This window comes from Ammospiza nelsoni, chromosome 2, assembly GCF_027579445.1.
Source record: "Ammospiza nelsoni isolate bAmmNel1 chromosome 2, bAmmNel1.pri, whole genome shotgun sequence".
Taxonomy (NCBI): domain Eukaryota; kingdom Metazoa; phylum Chordata; class Aves; order Passeriformes; family Passerellidae; genus Ammospiza; species Ammospiza nelsoni.
In genome coordinates, this window is record NC_080634.1 from 105152983 (window position 1) to 105178061 (window position 25079).

At 36.4% G+C, this 25079-nt stretch overlaps 1 protein-coding gene across 7 annotated transcripts in view; it reads left to right on the forward strand.

Annotated features, from left to right (window-relative positions):
* Positions 1-25079, forward strand: part of CNKSR2 (connector enhancer of kinase suppressor of Ras 2) — a 207030-nt gene that overhangs the window by 108888 nt on the left and 73063 nt on the right. For 4 of the 7 annotated variants that reach the window (XM_059467046.1, XM_059467041.1, XM_059467042.1 and 1 more), the window contains 5 exons: positions 2157-2303; positions 11940-12073; positions 15711-15922; positions 19817-19906; positions 21276-21490. In XM_059467046.1, the coding sequence (XP_059323029.1) occupies positions 2157-2303; positions 11940-12073; positions 15711-15922; positions 19817-19906; positions 21276-21490 (798 nt within the window). The remainder of the gene's footprint in view (positions 1-2156; positions 2304-11939; positions 12074-15710; positions 15923-19816; positions 19907-21275; positions 21491-25079) is intronic. The other 3 variants (XM_059467047.1, XM_059467044.1, XM_059467045.1) reach the window with 1 other exon arrangement.

A 25079-nucleotide genomic window follows, 5' to 3' on the forward strand; every position in this document is an offset into this window, starting at 1 on the left:
TTCCAACTTAATTGGGAAGAACTTTACATCCTGACTCCATAACTGAGGTCAGGTCATGTTCTCCTCAGGGCTCCCTGTGCTGCTTTGTTCAGCAGGATTCTGCTCCACTAATCCCTCTTCAGTTGTTGCATTAGGGAATTACAGTGTGCAGTACCTTAGGTACAGAAATAGCTTACATGAACTGTAGGCCAGTGATTCCTTCTTTTGGATAGCAAATGAAAGCTCACATATGCCCACAGTGACATGATGTAACTGTAGAGAATATATTGCTTCTAAGCTGTGGTGGGAGTCTCTAAAATAAGAAAACAGTATTGTAAATAGCAAGGGGTTTTTTTAATAAGATTGCAGTGTCCTTACACACACAGCCTAGGCTTGAAGATATTTTGTTTAAATGTTGTTGAAACACAATGGAAAACTTCAGTGGGATGTGGGAATTGAGATGGAATTGGTTAATTTAATGTTTCATTTTGTTCAAAGTTTAATATCCACATGCCTAGTACATAGGAGTAAAAATAAGGATTTCAGCATGTTTAGAAGTTTTCTGTGAAAGCTGAAAAATATTTATAAATATGCATGCTATCAATACCCTTTTTCTTTGCATACAATAATCTTACTGTAGAAGTGCATCCTGGATATATTGGGCTTTGCTGTGGTGGAAACAGGACGGGTAGGTTCACAGGAGCTGGAGAAAGGGTGATGGGGTTTGAGCCATGTCTGTGATTCAGGGTTGTTGGTAAAATTAGTGTTGGCTCAGGTGGTTTGTTGGGGAGAAGCAGTTGTTAAAAGAAGTGATACTAATCAAAATAAGTGATACACCAATGCTTGGTGTAATAGGGAATAAGGTACAAAATAAGTAGCAAGAACCTACATGTGATTATCTTGCTTAGGCATTGGTAACATATGTTTGTGTCATGTTGCACTATACCAGTGATAAGGAACATCTGTGCTCTTCGTTCACACTGTTAATGGGAGTTTTCAATGTATTATTCAAATATAAAATAACCTTATCACTTCAAAGTTCTAGATCTTTGTTTTTCCTTTTCTCAGCTAGATAATTTTCTTCTTGACAGTCTTCTTGTACAAATTGTGAAAGAAGGAAAATGGCCATAACTGTGATAATTTACTAATTAGGGAAATTTACTTGTTTGTTTAGCCAGGCAAGGGTGGGAGACAGAGCAAAAAGAGGTAGAAAAGCTGTCAAATTTACAGAAATAATCACTTTCTGGGTCTACAGGCCAAGATTTTGAAGGGATATATGATTCTATGTATTGCCAGTCTAGGTGCCAAACTTGAAAAAGCATACTTTTACTATCCTAAAGCATTTTGCAATAGGTACCCTGTAATCAGGCCATATTCAGACTTAAAACCATTGTCATAAATTAAAATGTTTTAGTATTTAAAGTACTTTTTTTAGTATTTAAAATACTTGAAAGTGCAAAATAAATTATTCAGACTCCTTGCATTTATAAATAGAAACTTGTTGCTTTCCATTTTAATCAAGGTTTTAATTTTAAAATATTTTGAAATGCTGTAATTAGGAAAATTTTATTTTGGACTAATGCGTAGTGACTGGACTGTATTTCTGTCATTGATTTACTGTATTTGTTTCTGAAATCATCCTGAAAGAAACACTGTTTTAAAACAGGCCTTGTGATTCTGGCTTCATTTTTATAGCAGTGTGAAGAGTAGGTTTTCCTGAGCTGGTTTGTGCCTGCATAAGCTGCTAGGAGTAGTAGTGTATGACTACATGTGGTTAGTGACATTTGAATAGTAACCACAAAGTACAAAATGCTCAGTTTTGAAATGAACTTTCAATGCAAAAGGCAGGGCTTTTTAACTTTCTAGTCTCTAAAGTCTGTGTACCAGAGCTGAGTTTGAAAACACCTTGAGATTTAATTGTGCATTTTTCAGTGAAATAACAGTAGTTTATTAATTCTAAAACCTGACATGATGCATATACATCTTAATGCATTATAGTAATTATTTTAGTTTATGTGATTTTTATGCAGTAATTAAGTTTTGACATTTCTAGAGTTAATCTCCTTTATGATATATATACACTCCTTTATGTTATTTACTAATCTTATTTAAAAAGGGAACATTACATATTGAATAATGTACCTCAATTTTATTGTAATGATTTTACTGGTTACCAGGTGGGGTGGCAGTTGAAAAATTTGGTGAATGCACTACGAGAGGATCCGAGTGGTGTTATCTTAACTTTGAAAAAGCGACCTCAGAGCATGCTTACCTCAGCACCAGCTTTACTGAAAAATATGAGATGGAAGCCCCTTGCTCTGCAGGTAATGAAGCTTAATCATAAGTCATACACCATCATTTTAACTACAGATTATCTCAATGATGCTTTATTGTGCTTCATCCTCAGCAGCATATAGATTTACTCTTGTATACTTTGAAAAATTGTTTCTGAAATTATTTCTATGCGATTTGTTCTCATAGGCTTAATTGAAATTAAACCTGTTAGAACTTTTCAAAGTTAAAAAATAACCATCCCAGTGTTCTACAATGCAGAAAAGTAGATAATCTTTTCTAGCTAAGGAGAGACAAACAATACTTCACAAATGATAAATTTTAGTTTGATTTCTTGTGAAGATCTCAGTACAGCATAACCTCAGAAAAGAGGGGATAAAAATGTTTGAGTTCTCACTGATGGAGTTATAGGAAAATTTATAAGGTGATTGTATTCAATAAATCACTTGACAATCAAAATTTCCTCATGTAAACAAAGCTGTATTTATGTCAGAGTTGTGTTTGAGACCGAAGGCTTGCATGTAAGGAGGCATAGCACAGGATATCTGGCTGGGCACATAATTTTAGTAAATCTGCAACGTGCTGAAAGCTGCGGAAGAATTTCATTAAAGCTTTCATGTTTAACTCTAGGATAAAATGTCCCTGTGATTGATTACTCTAGGAAATAAAAGTTATGTTCAGACTGATGAAGGCATGTAACTAACTGATGCAACCAACAAATAATCCTTTTTTCCATTCAGTTCAAACAGAATACTCTTTAGAAATTTATTTTGTTTGCATAAAGAGTGCATTCTTTGGGACATTTTTGTAACCACACTAAAAGTTCTAATTAAAAATTAAGTACATATGAAAGAGAAAAGACGTCTGCAAAGTTTGAACAATAGGAAAATGAGATATGGAAATGCCCCTGCCATTATCTGTGGTCTTATGCCATTTGAAATATTAGGAGATACATTAAAAACTAATGCCATGAAGAACTTCTTTCAAGTGTGTGTGTGTATATATATATATATATATGTGTGTGTGTGTGTGTATAAATATTTATATAATGGTGAAATGTATTAGAGTCTTTGAAACTAAGATTTTAAATAATTGAGGATTTTGGCCTTTCAGATATAAACAGCTGAATGCACATGTGACAAAAACTTTCAACCAGAAATTAGTATCTGGAGATAAAAGTGCAAATCTGGATGCATGAAATGAGTGTATGAATGTCTGTACTTGAAGGCTGTTTCCATAGCTTTAGTGAGAATATAAATACAAATTTGAAATTCACATCATTGCTTTAAATGGAGTCAGATATTTTCAGTCTAAATCCTGAGTATGGGTGAGTTTGGTATTTCTTCAGGTTAATTGGACCAGGCTCCTAAATACTCCATTTTGCTTCACTTTATCATTTATTACCAGAATAATTACACTGCAGACCCCACATCGAAAATTTCTGACAGGTACTTGGGTCTTACTCAACTGATCTAACTTTAGATCTGCTATGTAAATATGTACATGTCATTCAGGTTTCTCATTTAAACTCCCTTTGGCCAGCAGATGTGCATTAGTAATTACTGATCCATTCATCTTGGCCTGTTTTTGACTGATCTGCCTTTAGGACACAGTGAATTTGCCCCTGCACATGCCTCTTTCTCTGCATTTGATGATAAAGGGAATCTGGACAGCTGCTTTGAATGTGGATTTTCTTTACTGGTTGACATTGACCCTAGATGGTGATTTTCTGTAATGTTACAGATTTGGGGAATGGGGGGCAATGGGAGTATTGGGGTGGGAAGATCAGTTCTTGCTGTTAGCATGAAAAATATTAATATTTTCAAGGCTAAATAGAGCACAAATAGAGATACTGTTAAACATTGCAGATAGAGTTCTGGTATCATGATGATATTCTGATTTTATCAAACATGACACCAGGAAAAGGCCCGAACCTCATTCAGCACTTGTGTGCAGTGGGCATATGTGTGTCTGTTTTAATTTATAATTTTAGTGTGAGAAACAACAGTTTCCTTAAGTAGGCGGAGTGTGGACAAAGCTCCAGGGTAAAGTGCAAACTTCAGAAGATGCATAATGTGGAAATTTCTGTTGTTGATTTATGCAGACCAGAGTTGAACAGATGTTGAAGTCAGCTGATATTGAAGTTCAACTGTAGCCTAAGTGTGATATCAGTACTGTATATTTTAGCAATAACAAGCATCAAAAGAAGTCCGAGTGCAGTGTAAATTTATAGCTGTTAAAATATGAAGAAATTATATTTAACTAATTGCCTGGGAAAAAAAATTCTTCTGAAAAACTCTTAAGTGTAACAATTGAAATTTGATGCTATGGCAGTTCTGAAATTTTTTATGTTCCTGATTCACATAAAGGAGCTGTTCTTTAATAAAGCTTGGGATGTAATGTGAGAGGAGAGGAAGGAAAGTGATAGCAAATACCAGAAAAACGTAAAGGAAAGCATTGCTTAACATCAACTTTGCAAGCAGGGGAGGTTATGCTAAATTGTTTTCCCGTATCAGGATGTCTTGAAATGTTTGAGAATGTTACACATGTGCTGTCATCCCAGAGTTAAGTTAATTGAACTAAATGTATTATTCAGCAGACACAAGTTATAAGGAAATTGTGACTTAGTAATAATTCTGTTGAAGTGCAAAATATTCAAAAGATAATAGAGTGAGATATAGATTATAGAGTGAAATTCTGAAAAAATGGGAAATAGCATCAGCAAAAAAAAACTGCTGTGGTCTTTTTGTGTCTGCAAATAGAGTGAACACAGGAAAAATGTGGTGTCACAGCCTAATCATATTGTTATGAATGAGGGTGGAAGGTGGAAGTGTGCCCTAATGTAAGGAGGATGACACAAAATCAGACTGGATTTTTTTGTATGCATCCCACCAATCAATACATTTAATAGCTTATGCCATAGGTGTAGAAGGTAAATTTTTCAGTGTATTAAATTAGAAGACTCATTTACATTAAAATTTACAATGTAATGTTTTAATTGTGAACCTCTGAAACTTAATTTTAGCTTAAAGTGAATAATGTGGAGGCATTGTTGGTAAATGACATTCAGCTTGTTCAGTCTGCAGTTGCGTTTAAGAACATGAAGTTTACCATTTGCAGCTGCATGACAAACTAAGCTTAATGGAGAGATAACAAATATCCCTGTGAGCTGGGAAAGTGCTCAATGAGTGTCCCAGCTCAGGCAGTGTGCAGGTACCACCAGTGCATCGGGCTGGTTTGTGCGTGGGTGACAGGGTGTCCTAGGAGTTAAATTATAAACTGATAATGAAATGTTTGAGAGCTTTCTGCCCACTGTTAATGATCTAGGTTAGCCATATGCCAGCCAAACATTCACAGTCTCCAAGTGTGGAAAATGCTTTTAGATCATTCAGATGTTAACTGGTTTTTAATTGGCATAAATGCTTCTTAGAATTTTTAGCTGTTTACTTTGAACAGCTCTGCCTTTGCATTGCAGTCTTGCCATGAACTAGGAGTTAAATTGAGGCTACATAATTATTGATTAATTCTTAATTCTTGGTGAAGTTTTTTTTCCTTTTTAGCAGAAACACTTATATTTATTCTTTTCATAAATTTTCTTATCCTTAGAATAAATATGAAAGGTTAGGAGAGAGATAGAAAGAAGAAGAAGAATTATGCATCTAATGTAGCCATCCTGAAACTGAATGGTTTGATGTGCAGTAAAATAATACAATTAGCCTTTGGCTATACCATGCACCATTACATAATGAGTTTGTATTTACAAGCGCACTAATTCCAGCTCTAAGGTCAATCAGTACAGAAAAAAAACCCTCCTTTTTTTTCCCCCCTTGTGTCCTGATTAAAGAAAGTGCTGTTTGGTTGATTGGGGATTTTTTTTTGTGTTTTCAGTGAGTTGATTGTCTGTTTTAATATCCATCAGTACCCAACCTCTTACTGGTAATCAAGGTTCTCCCATGATGCATTTTAGAATCATGTCCAAATTTGCGAAGTCAAGGGATTTTTCAGCCTGTGTTGTTTGTTACTGTTTTTTCAACAGTTGAATTAGACAGTTGTGGCCTTGGGGTATTTAGTTGTTGCCTTTCGCATATTTGAAAGTATTTATTAATATGGTATTGTACCATAAATGGTAAGGTGTTATGCCTGCAAGACAAACCTTACTAAATTTTCTGTTCAGTTAACTTTTTTTGATAGGCTGATCCATTGTGTGAGAACCTAGAATGATATTGCAGTTTGCAATATTTGTATTTCTGACTGCTACTGAATATGGTGAACAAACCAATTAACCCTTATTTTTTTTTTCATTTTCCTTGTTTGATATAGAGGTGATTTTATCTTTGAACTCTAAATTTTTGTCTAGTTCAAAACCTAACCAAAATAAATTTCCTCTGCTCTAGATTGTCTGTTTTATTTCTCCTTTCCAATTTGTGTTGTTCTGGGGAGGTTTCAAAGGAAGGCTCCAAGTGCTGTTGGAATAAAGGTGGAAAGTTCAATAGAGAAGATTCTCAGAGCATAAGAAATTTTGTGTAAGTTGCTGGCGGAACACTAGCAAGAACCTAGCTGCAAAGTCCTCCTTTGTCTTCTGGAAAATTGTTAATTACTCAAAAGAAAATGGACTTTATTACAGCGTGGAAGTCTCTTCATCCAGTTCTTTTTCAATACAGAAAAAGAGTGCCAGAGCAACCTGTGCCATGCTCCAGTTAATGTGGAATGCACCTGCTGGTGTCAGGGAGAAGGCTCTTCCTCCTGCCCTGAGGATGGGGCAGGTCCAGCTGCCTGCCATATCTGCTGTGTTGACTTGGAAAAAAATCTTCTGAGCCCTCCTTCACCAAGCCTTTTTAAATGTCACCTTCTGTATATCTTTATAGTTTGCTGTACTGTTTTGTATTTGATTAAATTGTACTGTTTTAAAAGCCACCAGCAGCTCAGTATCTGTAGTTTTTCTAACAGAGTTTGTTTTGGATTAGATGTGCATCATATTTCCACTGTTACACATTGAGCTTTTCATTTTCCTAAGAAGCAAAGGCAACAATAAGAAGCCCTTTGTTTGAAAGAAAATGATGCTTTTATTATTTTTATTCATTATATTTTCTTATTTGATTATATTGCCTCCTTCATTCATCTAGACACAATGCTATACTGTTTCCATCATTTATGACTAGAACTAATGATCCTATCCTTTTTAATTATTAAATTTGAATAAAACACTCAATTGTTTGTTTTTAAATTACTTAGTTGTCTTTTAACTGCATGGGAACTGGGCATTCTTTGTAGCACTGTTAAAATGAACTCTGAATTAGTTACAGTGTCTCATTATTTCATGTCATGATTGTAATTATAAAAAAATTATTGGAAACATTTTGTTCAATGTATTGTTGTAATTTTGATTCAATTTGAAAAATATATTGGTAGTAAAATCTGCTTATTGATGCAAATACTGTAGAAAGATAATGAAATCCAAAATTTTGTATTAGCTTTGCTTATCTTTTGAAAAATTGTATGTCTTTTTTTTTGGAGCAATGTTTCTCAGACTTCTATTGCAGCTTCCAAGGGTGTTAATGAAAGGTTCAAAGAGTTTTGACATTTAAACATTTAAAATAATTTTAGATAGTGTATATTACATATTGATTACATCCATTGTTAGATAGAAAAATCAAAAAGAATATGCTGATTCACTGTGACACCCTCCCAGTTTCTTCAGGACTGGGAGTGCAAAAAGCTGCAATGGGTCCTGTTGGCAAGAGGGGAGGTGGGGGCCACAGGGCAGAGCCAAACGGGCAGATCAGCTGCTGAAGGGAGGGGACCTGGCTGCTGCCAGTCAGTGCTGACAGGGATTTCCTTTTTCCCAGCTGCTGTGAGTAAAGACTGTTGCTTTCCTGTTCTGCAGCCAAGCAGCAGTTTTGGGAAGGTTCTGCAAAGACTAATGAACCTGAAGGGAGGGTGGTGCATTCAAAATGTTTGAGCAATAGTACTCCAAAATATATTGAATTATAGCTTTTGTGTCTGTCATTGTGGATTAAGATTGATGCAGGGTCATTTGTGTGACATTTTTAGGTTGTTCCAGTTTTAATATGTAACTTCCAAACTTTCTCTGTCAGACTTTTCCCATGGGCTAAATATTCAATTCTTTAGACCTGAAAATGTTTTAGTTTTATTGCTGCTTCAGCAATCTCACTTGCCCTGGCCAGCCTGCCAGAAGGAACTGCAGCAGGAGAATCTCTACTCCTTGTCAGAGAATTAAATCAGTGATACCACTGATCTCCAAGGCATCCACTTGAGAAATACTTGACTGGAGTTGCCTGTGGTTTTGTGTCCAAGGAGCCTGCATGTGGCCCTCTGGGTGGCTGCCCCTGAAGCAGAGAGCTGCATGAACTGGTTGCTTGCATGTGACCAGATTGACTTGAGCAGTTGAGGTCTCTAAATTCCTATGCAAAATGCTCTGTACATGTACCATACATTTAGGCCATGTTCTGAAGGCTTTCTTTTCAACCAGAGGGGTCTGAAGACGTTTTCATTCTGTACATAAAAATGAAACCTGAACTTGTACAGGACAAGGTGGTAGTTACAGCAAGGCTCTCAGTGTGTTGAGCTACTACCGGGAGAGACTATTTGTATGTTTTTACCATGTAAAAATTCTTACTAACCTACTGATTTACTGACGTAATCATGATAAATGCTGGGGTTTTTAAATTGGGATTTTGCTTTTTTCTATTTGGACAATTTTTCTGTTTGTTTGGAAATAAGCAGAGTTGAGGTTGGCAATGCAAAAGCAATATTGAAAATAAATGAGACATCCTAGTATGTTTTGGGACAATCCTACAGGATTGTAGCTCCACATGGATTGGATTGGATTGTGATTTCTGTCCCCTTGGGAGCTCCAGGTGCCCTGGGACAGTGAATTTGCTTTGCCATCCTGTGAGGTACCACAGTTGTTCAGTGTCCACAGTTACACTGTGTCTTCACCTCTGACAGTGTCTGACAGGGAACCACTGCCCTTCAGTAAGTTGGATAGCTCGTGGCTTTCTGGGTTAAACTGAATACCATTTCTTCCTATTGCACTCACTGTTTCAACCACCTTCCTGTGCTAAAAGATAAACCAAAATACGCATTTGTCAAAGATGTCTAAACCCAGACTGATTTCCAGGATCAGCCAGCAATTTGCCTGGAGGACAAACTGACGTGTATGTCAGGGCTGTGTGTTGTACCAAACAGATTCCTCAGACTTCAGGTTTATTTTTTTTTTCTTTTTCCAGAAGTTAGGACAATATCATTAGAATTTATATAGTTGCAGCCAGGTATTCTAGGCTGTAACACAAGGAAAATTCTTTCTCTATGTTCTCTAGCCCTGCAGCAGCTTGTCAGGATCACCAGAGGCACATCAAACTCTTGTAAGTCCAGAACACTTTCATGCTTGAGCATTATTTTCCCTATGTAAGATAAACCATAAGCTCACTGCTTATGGTTTGACTGACTTTGGTTTCATTGACTGCCATAATTCTGGTCTCCAAGTCCCCCTCTCCTCTTACCTCCCTTTTCATGCAGGTAAGGTAAAGGCTTGACTACTTCCTCTAAATGGAGAAGAGCAAACCCGTCTACGCAGTTTGTCTTCCTCTCAGTGCTTCTGCTGGTATGAGCCATGAGCAAACAGCTTGGGCTTAACAAGTGTAAACAGGATCTAGGTCACAAAATCCTCTTGGCTTACAATGAAAAATAATTCAATGGGCCACTCAGCAAGCCACGAAGTGTTCTTGTTAGAGAAGTGCAGGGTATCAGAAAGGTAGCAGACACTGTTGTATTAGTGGTTCAAAAACATCTGTGGCTACAGTGTCACAGATGAAAATATAAAGGATAAGATTTTTGTTTCTCTGAAAGAGAGAGGGAGGATGTTTAGGATGTTTTTTATTGTTTTGGGGTTTTTGACCTGTTCTTGCCACCAATTTTATTCTTATTTTTGTAATTTGTCTTGTTTTTAGTGGTTGTAAAGTCTTTTACCTGTCTGGTTTTTGTGTGTGTCTTTCTCCCTTTCTTTCTGTAAGTACTGGCAGTCTTTCTTTGGCCTGGCTGTAGGATACTCACATTAACTCTAATGAGCAACAGAAGAGTTAAGCAGTATCACTGTTTATAGGAGACAGATTTTGAACATTCAAAACCAGAAAACTTCTGTCAATTTATAGCTGTCGCTCTAAAGGTGGACTTGCAAAGTTTTAACAAGAAAATTTTAAGCATGTATTTTATGTTGTTAGGGCTACATAGCACCTAACACAGCTCTGTTCCAAAACAAGGCAGTAACTGGCTAAAGGATGAGGTTTCCTAAATGATATTTGTTGTTCCTACGTACAGATTGTAAAAAAGTGGCACAGTGGTGGGGCCTTGGTTTGATAGGCATAGATTTGTATCTCTTATCACCAGCTGATGAAAGGCCAACATTCTGGCAATGATCCGGCTTTAAACTTTTTGGGTTTTCTGCTACAATGTCAAGATTAATATCTAGAAAATGAGAATTTATTATTCTGCACAGGAACGCCCTTTTGCTCTGTTATAAAGTATTGGTAACAGTGGTGAGAGAAGGACCTTTCTATGCACCCATTCAGTCCACATTTAGAGCTTCTCTGCCATCAATACAGTGTGAAATGTTTGTGTCTTTAAGTAGTTACTAAGGTCATAAATTTTAGGTATAGTGAATTCTCTTCAATCCTAGCACTTCTTTCTTCAAGGAGTAAACTTCCAAAAAGATGGAGGAGAAAAAACTCTTTCAAAGCAGAACTCAGTATATTTTAATATTGGATTCTTTTTCTGGTATATGAAGATACTCTTGAACTTGCTGTTCTGCTCTTTCTTTTTCTTCTGACTGAGTTTAGCTATCACACAAACCAAGCCACACAAGGCTTTTGTTTATAGACAGATGTGTTATTAAGTAGACTAAACAAAGTTTTCATCTCATTTGATTTTTCTGCATCTGTGTAGAGACTTAGAAAATCTTGTGAAAAAATGTGATTAAGAGAAGGATACTGTATGGACTAGAATGATAGCTAGAATGCATTATTATTTTGAAAGGAAGGTACAGTTTATTTACCTGTGAGTAAATGTTATTTTGTGAGGAGTGTACCCAGGAGAATGAATAATAATAATAATAATAATCTCCAGTTGATTCTTTCATAGCGTGTGTGCTCTGAGGATGCAGCACCTGATTTAACAGCATCTGCAGGCATAAGCTGAGGCTTTTACAGTTAATTCTTAAGCTGTAGAGCAGATGGAAGGACTTGACATTCAATTTAATACCTACTTATGCACCTTTTGCTGTAAACACTAGACTTTTTCTTTACAATGTTAGTTTATTTAAGGAATTGACTGGATTCTGTTTGTTATTTACTAATTAAGCCTTCACCAGTAGCTCATGTGATCACTGATTATGGGCATTGGCAATAAACTTGCTGTTCTAAAGAGAAAAAGATGCAATCAGAGGAGTCAATTTTATAAGCACAATACATGTCCATTTGTAGATCTGTCCTCTTAGCATGAGTGGGTTTTAATCAGTTTAAAATCACTCAGAATGTTAGAACTGCTAACTATTTCTTTAGACTTCTGAACTAATTCTGGTTTTGGCTTTTACAAATAAAAATGTGTAATATATAAGGATAATCCTGATTATTTCTCTTTCTCTTTTGAACCAGCCTCTTATTCCTAGAAGCCCTACAAGCAGTGTTGCTACTCCATCCAGCACTATCAGCACACCTACAAAAAGAGACAGCTCTGCCCTTCAAGATCTCTACATACCTCCTCCTCCAACAGAACCTTATGTTCCAAGGTAAAAAAGACCATTTCTCAGCACAATTGGATTAAAAATGTTTGTGAAGTAACTGACCATTCCATTCATACCTATTTATTAGTCTTCCCTGTAGATAATACTGTATTTTGCAGGTAAACTGGTTATTAAGGGTAGATGTGTTGAATCAGACACAGAATATTCTGAATCAGTATCTTGTCTGCAAAAAGTAGCCTTCAGAAAAGAAGGTCCAGTACCCTATTTTCTCATATATGGGGTCATCAATTGGCTGCAACAGTCTCATTCAGAAGAGCAAAATTTACCTGAAACCCTGGATGTGTAACTAGGAAAGGAGCTCATATTTGTCCCCTTGCCCAATAATGATAATGCAGCAAGAGAGTCTGAGTTAAATGAAAGAAACTTTTCAACTCCAAGAACAGAACTGTTCAGTCCTGCCATAGTGTTTTCTTTCTCTGATATTTGAGAATTTTCAGATTTGTGTTTTAGTGTGGCCACTCAGCCAGACTGTGCAGTAACCTTGCTGTTCCCTGTCAGTACAGCTGATACTCTGACCTGCCACCTGGAACAGCATTTTAATCTCTCCCAGGCCTCTGGACTTGCTGAGCCAGAAGAGCAGCAGATCCTCCTTGCAAATTCATTAGCCTACCTTTACATAACCACAAATGATTCAGTATAATTCCATAATGTACACAGATTCCTGAATTCCTGAAACTCTGAGAGAATTATGGCCTACAAATAGTGCAAAAAATGGCTGCCCAGAGTTTTAGGATTGTCTTTAAGAGGAATCAGAATTCCTAAAGCTTCCATAATCCTAGACACAGGTATCATATGTCCAGTTAATGTATTTTTAAATTAATTGTTGCTTTTCTTTTAGTTACCTTTCTTGGAAAGGTTATAAGGGCAGCATGTTCTTTCTTGCACTTCAGTGTCTTGTACCTGAGTTTTTCTTACACTTTCTTATCTGCAACTCCTCTAGCCAGTTGATAAGATGACCTGATACTGACAGGACTTTCCAGGGGCTTGTCCAAGAGTGAGGTATATGGCAATTTAAATTGCCTCCTGGGGGGGAAGAGTTGACATTCTATGATAAATTATTACTTTTCAGATATATGAAAAACCTTGCAGGGCACAAGTGTGATTTTGGCTTCATGAGGATGTCAGAAGCCTTTTGTGAAGCCTTAAGCTGTGCCCCATGTTCCTTCCATGTACATGGCTTGGTTTCTGTTTCTCAGGGAAAAAAATAATTATTTCAAATGTGGCATGTATAACCCAGTTGAACTCACCATACTTTAGTTTACTATAACTATTTTTTTTCTTTAGATTAAATGAGAACATTCTTAGTCATAACACTTGAATTGTGCACAGTAATTGAATACATATTTTACCTCCCTGATAACAATTCTTTGTTATGCTCACATAAATATTTTAAGGGCATGGTTTTCAGAAAATTTACAGAAAAGAACCAAGTATTTAATTCCAATCCAAAAACATAAAAAAAGTTGGGGGGGAAGACAAACCCATCCAAAGAGTAGTCTTAGGTGTGTTTCTCTTTGAATGCAGTAGTCATTTGCTAAAAACCTAGTGCTCCTGAAACTGATTATGTTTACCATCACAATATTTTTATTTGATAAGAAGTGCATCCTCATTTTTAAATTATTTTTGCTAAACATTCACTACTCTTCAGTTTTTGAGTTCTGCTGTACAAATTGAGAACTTCCAAATGAATTGTGATTATTTTTACTAACATCTCTTAAATCATGATGATAATGCAGTAGTTTGGACCAATTCAGATTAAATCTTATAATACATATTAGTACAAGCTGTAATCTTGTTGAGAGATTAGGCTTGGTACATTTGAATTTTTTCATCAGCTTAATCCAAATGGACAGTTCTTGAGTTCACCTGTCTCATAGGGTGCAGTGTTTCTGAGTAATTTGTTAGGGCATTTCATCAGATTTTTTGCCCATGATTAACTATATTAAATCATGTGTGTATTTTGGGTATTATCAAACTGCTCAACATCTGTTTCTCAGCTTGTTGTTGCCATTCCAAAGGAAGAAAAGCAAACAATCAAGCCTCCTTTTGTTCCTAGAATAGAGGAAAAGACTTGATATTTTGATGTAAATTGTAAAACCCAAAGGCTGGGTGATGATACCCACAGACAGTACAGCTGCTGACATATCCTCTCATGGATGCCATGACAAAAAGGGACCAACACTTGCCATGTGCTGGTTGTGTGTTAGTGCCTGCTCATATTTATCAAGTACCTTTGGGGATGGGAACTGGAGCCCTCATCTCTAGAGGGCTGTGGCAAAGGGTGGCTCTGTATTAACGCCATGCTTGCAGTAAAGATCCCTCTAGGTCAGGCTGCACTGCCTTCTTTGGGCCAGCCCTGATGGTGGTTGCAGCATCAATCAGCATCTGGCTGGGTTATGTCAGTGTCCATCCTGCTACCTGCTGGGGTGCCCAGCTCTGTCAGCACAGAAGGGCTCTCTGTGGCTGGAGGAGAGCCCACAGCCCTGTTGGGGCTGCACCAGCCTCCTCCCCTAAGCCAACACCATGCCTGCTCTGGGAAAGCAGCTTGGCCAAAGTGAGTGTAGTGACCAGTGGGGGTTTGTGATGCTGCACTGTCACACCGAGGCAGGATGGCCTTTTCTCATCCTTCATGGCTGCCTGGGTGCCATGAGGAGGCTTTGCCTGGTCCTCAGATGGAGTCTCAAGATGCCAGGTGAAGTAGGGGTCAGCATGGTGGCCAGCTTGGAACTCACATGGAGGTTCACAGTAGCTGAAGGACTCCAACAAGAGCATATGGCCCAGCTTGTCTTTTGATTACCTCTTGAATACGGACTTCTCTCTTGACCACCTTTATTGTGCTGCCCAGAAATGGCTGTCTGATCAGGTCTTTTGCAGCCATCTCCAGGCAGTTGTAGCAGCACATTTACTAGATAAGTCCTCATTCATCTAGTGCAAGAAAGGACTCCTAACCCAGCACTGCTTGCTCTCTTGTTTGATGCCTTTGACTAGTTTCCATTTTCAAAGAGTGGGGCACGGGTGGAGGAAAGCAAAAAGATAATGGGGATCTGACACAAAGTGCAGAGTGAGCACTGTCCTGGGGTAGCAGCTGATAAGCAGGTGCTGCACACTGTATGTGAAACTGCGTGGATGTGCCTATACAACTTCTAGACCTGAAATGATTGTGCAAAACTATGTCAGGTGTCTGTACATCTTCTGTGCCTGGTTCATCTTGATCTGGGATAAAGTGTGAGGAACCAGACTGAGTTTGCTGATGCTTACCACGTAGACATGTCTTAAAAGTATGCGAAGTAAGGCCAACATTTCTCCTCTGCCCTAAATCCCAAAGTGCTAGGTAGATTCCAGAAAAAAACAAGAAAAATTAAAAGAGTAATGGCACATCAATTTTATTTCTGTAATAATTTTCAAGAGAAATCCATGAGATGGATAAATCAGTAACAAGCAGAAATGTGTGAGGTAGCTGGCATATAAATGCATATATGCTGTGTGCTCCTGATGTGGGGTGGATTTAATCTGTTTCAGCATATAAAATATTGGCATAGGCCCATGTTTATTGCAATGTTCGCAGTATAAAAAATTCAGTGTCTTATCTCAATATATTAAAAACTTTTCTTTTTAACTGCAGGGATGAAAAGGGAAATCTCCCCTGTGATGATGTTGGCAGACATATAGTGGGCAAACCGGTTCATACAGGATCTGAATCTCCAAACTCATTTCTGGACCAAGAATATCGGAAACGCTTCAACGTGGTTGAGGAAGATGCAGTTTTGTACTGCTATGAGTATGAGAAGGGAAGAACAAGTGGTCCTGGAAGGAGAGAGAGCACACCAACATATGGTACAGCATTGATCTCATAAAGATAATCACCATTTGTTGATTTTAGGATTTTCATGCATCTGCTTTTGTTTTTAACCATGAAAATACTTCTGGTGGCCATTGATTTTGCTGAGAATTAAATACTACTTTAGTATAATTTCAGCCAAAGAGCTTATTCTGTTATAGGAAAGAAAAATATTTACTATGATAGGTAAGTCCAGTTTAAAATTGATGGGATTTCTGTACATATATTTTTGCTATCAGCTTAGTTTTCCAGACTATGTTTCAGTATGATTTTATTGAAAAAACATATACCAGAAGCTCATATTTTTTTACTAAAAATTCAGAATGGAGTTTCTCTCATTGGAAGGGCAAGATTTGAATAAGCTTCGGAATTCAGCTTTGGAAAATTTTTCTTAGGTGTAACAACAATCAAATCCCTTCAGATTTACCAAGAGGTGACTTGCTGCTTTCATGCTGCACTGCTCTCTAAAACTCTATAATACTTTAGTCCCAGAATTGAAGTATGACTGATGACAGTGGTCTTTTTTTGGTAATACTGTATTAACCTCCTGTAACTTCCTATATTACAAGTGGTGGCTTTTTACATATAGCAGTTCCTCATTATTTGAGACCATAGGTTGTTACAAAAGTAACTTTGCATGTGAGCACACATGTGTATTTGTGCTACATCCACATCTTGGGTTTTGGCTTATTTTGGATGAGAATTCAGGAACAATTTCTGGTGAGAGTTCTGATGCTCAAACCCTTCTACTCCAACTTATTTTACCCTTGAAACTGTTGGAACTCTACCTAGTGTGGTAACTGGTTTAGCTTTGGACTAGGAGACCTGGTTTTCTGTTGCCAACTATAAAATTGTACAGACATAGAGTTGGTAGGCTGTGGAAGAAAATGAATAGGATATCTCATGTTTAAAAAAGTTATTTTGACTGCTGTAGTATTAGCTGAGCACACACTTGAACATTTTTTCAACCTACCTGCTGTGTTACTTCAGCTTTAAAAGTGAGCATAAGCTGTATGTTAGTTATTGTAACAATCCTGTCATCATATCCCTTTGTGAAGAAAATAGATGTAAATTATGAGGAAGCATAGATTTAGTACATCATGCAGCCATTCCTCGGAATCACTTGGGGACCTTGATATAAATTGAACTTGAGCTGTGTAAAGTATCTTTAGGACCTGGAGCAACATGCTTGCACAACATGAAAGGTTGCATGTTCACAAAATGCACTCTTTCTACACAAGTACATTATCCTGCTGAAAAATCTTCAGTATCCTTTTGATTTCAAAGTGTTTTCAAGTGTTTTCTAACCATGCCCATTCTGTGCAAAATAACTAAGTTTTGAAAATGGATACATCAATTTTATTACTCCAGTATTTCAAATATTACAATTGGTGGCTGCAGTCAGTTCCATTAACAGAGATGTACTCACTGTTCCAGACATTAAATTTTAATGCTGGTGGTTGAGAGGGAAGAACACATTTCTTCTTCAAGGACTGCTGAATCTATTATTTTGTTATAGGATAGCTTTTTCTGCCTTTTTTTTTTCTGTTAGCGGAAAGGGTCATAAAGACATGGATCAAAGACTCCAATGAAAATCAGTCATTATTTAACACGTTTGTTTTACAGTCTTTCACTTTTGATCTCACTTTTTAAATGAATTCAATTCCATTTTTAATGAATTGTCAAATCCATTTTCATTTAAGTGTATTTTCTAAAAATATTACCATTTCAGCATTAAATTCTAAAATTTCCCACATGCATTTGTTAGCCTAAGGTTTGTGGGTAGGCATGGCCTTAGGGTTTCACAGAAATCTGGAAAATGACAATAACACTCTTCTGGCTTATGGTCACCCATTAAAGAAGGTCAGAGAGAGTTCCCAGGCCTAGAGAAATAATTATTTTCAACATGTACTTACCATTAATCTTGTGATGTGTCAACTTTTTTACAAAAATTTTCTCAGTTCTCCTTCATGAGAGGTTAATAAGGCCCTTAGTAATTTCTTTACTGGAATATTTTGATATTTTTGACAATGTTAACAAAGATATTTCTCTTTGTTGCTCTTACTGGCTTTGAGGTCTTCCATAGTTGCTGCTAATTTGCCTTGGAAAGCTTCTGTCCACATGCAAGATGAAAATTTTCCTAAGTGTCCTTTTGATGGAAAAGAGATTAGGGAATCCATAGGGGTGTAAAACCAAGGTTGTTAGGAGAGGAAACAGACAAATGAAACTTGAATTTAAGGAAAGAAACAAATTTGATCATTGCAGTTTTAATGCCAGATACAAAAGCAGGTGCTTTGAACAGCTGAAGGTTTTGCTGAAAATTTGTTGTTACTTTTAATAAGAGATTTAAACAATCAATTTTGTAGCTTTTCTATTTTATTAAGTGTGCAGTTAATAAGATACTATGTGTTTAGCCTCACAAAGAAAAGAAAGTTTTATTTCTAGAAAAAGAAACTGTTGAGAGCTGTTTTTGATCAAGTAAACATGAGCCGAATGCATTCCCCACTCAGGAAATGACTGTGTGCACTAAATCTCACCAGCTTCAATCAGACTTAAATATGTGTCCCTAAATAGTAAAATTAATAATAAGAGAAAATTATGATTTTCCTGAGTAGTGAAGTATTTGTGACCTGATCCTGTGGTCTGAACAGAATGTACAACTTTTTTTGTCAATATTTTTTTTAAGATGATAACAACTTTTATCATTATGCTGGCTGAATGGTGTTGGTGTGTTTTCCGTGGATACAGTACTACAGCAGGGAGATGGACATGTTTGAATATTTGTTTTCATTATAAACATGTATTTTTTTTTCAGTGTATCTTGAATTTAACCTCAAAATGTGGAGTAAAATTTTAATGTAGGAATTTTCTACTAAAATAATTTACAGGACTTTTGAAGTTTTTACTTTAAGCTTTGCTACTTTTAAAATCAAACTATTTACTTGCTTTTTTGATTTGTGACTGGTAGATTGATTTAAAAAGAGCAAGGGGTGATCTTGTTGGGAAAACATTTTGTTTTCAGTCTGTCAGATAATATGCCATGTGCTATGCTTCTCTGTTTTGTTTCAATACACTGTTTAACTTGCTAAAGAATTCAGACCATTCTAAGACTATTCTAAGTGGCCCCACTAAGTTCCTTAGCACACTGATTTTACTGATTTCCAGCTATATATGTGAAGTCCCTAAACAGAAATCATAGTTTACAGCATTTTTTAAAATCAATTCAGCAGCTTCCAGTTAAAATTTAAAAGACAGAATAGTCTTCAGCTATTTTTGTTTTTTTTTTTATTTTTAAATATATAAAATATATTTATTTTTATTGCTGTCTGAGATCAAAATGAATTTAGCAATAATAATGTACTTTGCTTTCTGTGGATAAAATGCTACAAAAAAAATGACATGTAGAGGTTTTCTATTTCCTTTCTCAGTCACTGATGGATCTTGTAAGCCCACCAGCAAATATGCTATTTGTGAAGGTACTTCAGTGATATGCACAAGTTTCTGTTACCAACAATTCCCATGTGCTTTAAAACAGTTCTCCCATGTGTGTGCCAGGGGCTTCCAGAATAAGAAATAGATACTGCTCAGTGAAAGCTGAAGTAATTTGAATGTATTTTCAGTATCAGACGTCATTCCACTGATGACTTTGTAGGGCACTGGATTTATTTTCTAAACTTAAAAAAAATTCCATTAAATACTTAGCTGCTTCTTTTCTGTTAAAGAGAACAGAACTCCTGTCTTAACCTCTTGTTCAGAGGCAATGCTGGATCCTCTTTCATAAGCAACCCTGTAGAATTGCAGCTTAGCACATAATTTGTTCTTTCTTCTAAAGAATGTTGGGTTAATGCTGCCTTATGGTGCATGATCTCAATTTTTTCCTCTGTTTCCAGGGAAGCTGAGGCCTATTTCTATGCCAGTAGAATATAACTGGGTGGGAGATTATGAAGACCCCAATAAAATAAAAAGAGATACTAGGAGAGGTAAGTAATCTGAACACACATCTTATACAAGGCAAGGTTTTATCTTGCTTTAAGCTATATATTTCGGCATCATTTTGCTGCTTGCTTAGCTATATATGTTTGTGAACCTGTTTTGGTATTTTCTTTATTATATATGCTTAATTTTTTTGCAGAGTCTATTTTAGTATTGAGAAGTTGGTTGGAAAACATTCTAGACCAGAATGGGATTTACTTCAAAATCAAAGAGGATAAGTTTTTCTGGGTTGTGAGACTTGGATACATTACTCCACGTACAAAATTATGATAACAGCAACCTGTGAGATTGCTGTTATCAACCAAGAACAAGATGTTACAGCAATGATAGCTATTTCTGTAAAAATAACTAAATATTCAGTAGGGATCACAAAACGAAATACTTAGGAATTATTAGGAAAAGAATACAAGACCAAATTTAGAAGCATTCTTATGCTGCTGTGTCAGTTGTTGTCATGGTATGTGTGTGGAATTCCAGCCTCTTAATCTCTTAAGAAAAATACAGTTGAATTCAAGAAAGTTTAGGAGACAACAAAAATTAATCAGATGCCTGAATTGACTTCTGAACTGGGGCCAGTTACACAGACTGGCCATTCTCAGTTTGGGAGCAGGACATAATAAAATTTTATAAAAGCTTGCGTGGACTGAAGTAAGGAAATAGGTTTGTCAGTGTTTAATCTGAAACAAGAGCCAAGAGCTCAAATATCCCTGTCAGATGCTGGATAAAAAGAAAATGAGCTGGTGCAGTTCATGTTCAAGCTGAAGAACATCTTGCCACAGGAGGTTGTGGGTACTGGAAGTTCACATTAATGCAGGGAAAGAGAGACAATTTTGTGAAAAAGAAATCGGATGAGGTTTCCTAAATTGACAGACATTGCTTCTGGGTCAGCTGCAAATTGGTACATGCTGAAGAGTATTCAGGGAAAGTATGTATGATATGGTGAATGATCCCCAGTGAACATTCAGAGCAAATTAGTTTAAAATGTGTGGTGCCACTGACTTTTGTATTAATTATGACTCCTGGTTAAAAAAGTAGCAAAACCCACAAAATTATCATAGGTCCATCATTGCTCATTTTTTTTAAACTCCAAGACAAAATTTATTGATGTGCATCTTCTCTTATATTTTGTCCCCTTTATTTAAAACATACCAGAATAAGAGTCATGAATTTTCCCTACCAGAAGTTTTCTTTCTTATTATATCTGAACCAAAGAAGCATATGGGTTTTGTAAATTAATAGTCCCAAAGAGTTAAAATTGGCAGTAGATCTTAGCAAGAATATTGCATGTTCTGGAAGCAGGATTTACATGCGTGTAAAAGTTCACAATGATGTTTTGCATTACTTTCCTTTCAACAGAAAATTCATTGCTTCGCTATATGAGCAATGAGAAAATAGGTCAAGAAGATTACATGTTTCAAAGGAATAGCAAAAAGGATACTGGGAAAAAGTCCAAAAAGAAGGGAGACAAGAGTAGTAGTCCAAGTCATTACTCACTGTTGCCTAGTTTACAAATGGAGTCATTGAGGCAAGAAGTCATGGGCACACCTGGACCAGAAACTGCTATGTACCATGTAAGTAAAAATAATATTAACAAAAGTCATTGCTCTGTGCTTGTGGTAAGAGACAGTCTTGATTTAATAGTGTTCTTCAAACCTTCTCTGGACTGCTGCTGTTGCACTGATTTATATTCTTCAGACAATAACTAAGTCTCCAAGAAATATTTCAGAATTCTTGATTTTGCTGTTAAGATGAAGGATGGACAGCATTATTTTATTTCCTGTATTTGAAAATGGCACTTTTGAAATGCAGTGTGGTATCTCTGCCTTGACTGACTTGCTGCTGATGGAAAAGGAAGCAGCAGCAGTTTCCTGACTGGCTAGATACCTTCTTCCCAGCATCTCCATCACTGCAGTATGTTAAGTGTTGTCAGACAGCCCCTTTACTACAGGTACTTGGAAGGCCTGATAATGGCAGGAAAACTTGTGGGAGGTGTTTGTTTTCCTTTGAGGTAAGAGGAGCTCTAATGCATGTAACTGTTTTTAACATACAGCCCTCAGGAATGCAGGTATAAATGTGAAGGTAGCAGTTCTGCTGGATAGGATGCAAAAGTAAAATTGCAGTAACTTGCTTGTTTTTAAGTGTGTCCGAAAAATGGAGTTAGAAGATCACAGCATATTTAAAATAAGACATTCACCCCATAGCACTTTCCATGTATCAAGAGAATACTCATCTCTCAGTGACATTTGTTTCTCAGTATATGTTAAATTCCTGACACTATGCAGTAACAAAATCTTTTATTTTAGAGTGCCATCTGGTTTTTTTGCTTTGGTTCCCTCTGTAACATAGTAAGTCTAGTTTCCAAATTCTACAAAATTAACAATGCATACAGGAACTGGTGGATTCTCAAAGCTCTGGTTTGGAAGTTAATGAGCAACAGCAAGCATAGAATTGACAACAAGCATTTTTCATTTACTTTGGATATCCATCCACAAAACACTTGAAATGTTACCACCCCAAATTCCACCAGTATCAGCTAATCCTTCTTGTGCATCATTGCCATCTCTCTCTGTAATGCCGTTAAATCTTCAGCATCTATTTGAAAGTTTAGTTGGAGCTTATTACTTTATAAAAATAAATAAAGGTTATCCATTCTTTAGAATAAAAATCAGTGTTGATCTGCTAACTGGTTATGAAGCAAAATGCTTGAAGTAAACTGAAAAAGGAATCTTGGACTATTGATTTGGTTGTGGAGCAAAATGCTTGAAGTAAACAGAAAAAGGAATCTTGGACTATTGATTTGTCCAAGAAATGGGAAATAGAAAGGAGCCCTTCACAAAGCATTTACAGTGCTCTGCAGCTGAATCTCGCTGATGCTGCCTCTGGAAGCTGGCTGCTATCATGCAGTTCCAGAGTTTCTGCTTAGTGGTAATGACACCCAAGTATTCTGGTGCTTATTTCTTTTGCTACACAGCAAAGGCTTTTTAATAAATTGGGCAAAACTTTTCTTCCAATCTTAAATAAACAGTGCAGTGAGCACACAAAGAATGGGGGAGTACAGATAACACACAAGGAACTCCTATCTGTTTGCAGTAAAATTTTATTAAGCTATAGATAACAAATCAGACAATGAAAACATACTTTATACTCAAATTGCATCTTAAAGATCACTAAAAGAGTGGCTGTCCTATTAAAATTTTCTTTTTGCAATCAGCATCTACCTAGTTTTTCCCAAAGATTTCAGATTATTTGTAAATTGAAGCCTCCAGATACACGAGTTGAGTGTAAAAGAACTACCCTGATAGCAGTGAAAGAGCTGGAGGTTTTTTTTGTTTGGTTTGGTCTGGGTTTTTTCAGAAGTCAATGTTTTCATCATGCTAGAATATCAGGGGAAGAGAGAATATTGTGACTCTGTGCTGTGTATACCACAAGCCAGTAGATTTTTCTAAAGTAAAGAGCAGCCTTTACCATGTGGTTTTAGTTAAATTTGAACCTGTAGTGCCTCAATTGTTTGCATAAGGTCCCAGTGCTAAAGAACACTCCACCAGGCTTGTTAAGTAGCTCAAATCCCTCATTGCTCTTGTTTTTAAGAGTATTCATCTGTTACCCTGTGTTTACCTGGCTTGTAAGTCCAACCATAATTTTAAATGTACCATTATCCATTATCCTCTGGTTTTAAACATCTTTAGTTACCAAATTTATCCCTCAATATAGGATTTTACAGGTTATAATCAAATAATTTTGTAGACTCCTCTTGCTTGAAAGAGTTATAATGATCTTCTTAGGTTTTTCTTCAAAAATTGTGTTTTCACATCCTTTCCTCATTCTCAAAATTCTTTCAAATCTTCATATCTAATCCTAAACTATCTTAAGCATCCTTCCTAAAGTATGTATGCCAGCACAGCACATAAATTTCCAGAAGCTGCTTGGAAAGGTTACATAACCATTCCTGTTCACTACTTCTCTATTTAAATGCTCAAAGGACTGATTACTGATTTTATCCATAGCCTTGGAATGAGAGTGTGTTTGTTACTTGGTTTTAGTTTTATTTTTTCTGTAATGGTATTATTTCAAATCAGTTATAGGCAAGATGGATATTCCCAATCTAAAAGCTTTTATTTTGCATTCTTTGTTCTTAAATAGAGTAAATTGTATATGGTTGGTCATGTTGAAACATGTAACTTCTTGGATATGCTTGATGAATAATTCTTGTCTCTGAAGCAACCCTAAGTATGAAATATGTGAGGGTAAGGACTCTGGACCCTCAAACTGGACCCCCATGACTCTCAAGTCCATAACAAAGGAGTATTGAAGCTCCAGGAATCTGGAGTCTGGTGTGGAGTCTCCTTGATCTGAAATTATATTTTTAATGTGTGTACTCTGTGAAATAGAAAGCATGCACATTTAATTTCTTCTTCTTTTTCTTCTATTTTTCCTTTTACTGAATTCCCTGGAGTAAAAGCCATGCTGCTCACTCAGCAGTAAGGTGTCATTCTCTGGTCTTTGATTCTGTGTTACCTTTAGTCAGTGATGTTTTCATTCTTTTTTGACTCCATTGCTACAAATGTTAAATAATTTTGGACTAAAATGCATCCCACTGGCCTTTTTCCTTTTGGATTTTGCAGCCATTGACGTGAGCAGGTTGGTTACCTTTTTACTGTGAAGCTTTTCTGCAGAAAGCAGCTTTTACAATAATGCTGACTTCAGCTCCTTCTGCTGCTTTTATGTATAGCTCTATAGAAAAGAAAAATCTTTGATCAAAAAAATACACTGCTGAATTAAATTACCACAGCAGAAATGGTATTTTTTTTTTGTGCTGTAAACAAAGTGGATGGTGTTAAAAAAATTACCATGGTAATGTAGAAGTGCCTGGTTGTTATTTGCTAAAAGCTATTCTGTAAAATGCCAGCAGATTCAAATTGTTATATTCTAAAATGATCACAAGATTGTGTCAGTCTAGCATTTTTCTGACTGTCAGGATACTAAACTTGCATTAAATCACCAGTTTCAAAAGTTTTTATTGTATTACTGACCTGCCTTTGCAATCAAAACTGTCTGGTCAAGGGTACATTTCAGTTGCAGCCTTGAAAAGTGAACAGGGTTTGCTTGTGTCCACTGAACGTAACCAATGTGATAGCCAATACCACAGCAAAATGAAAACTA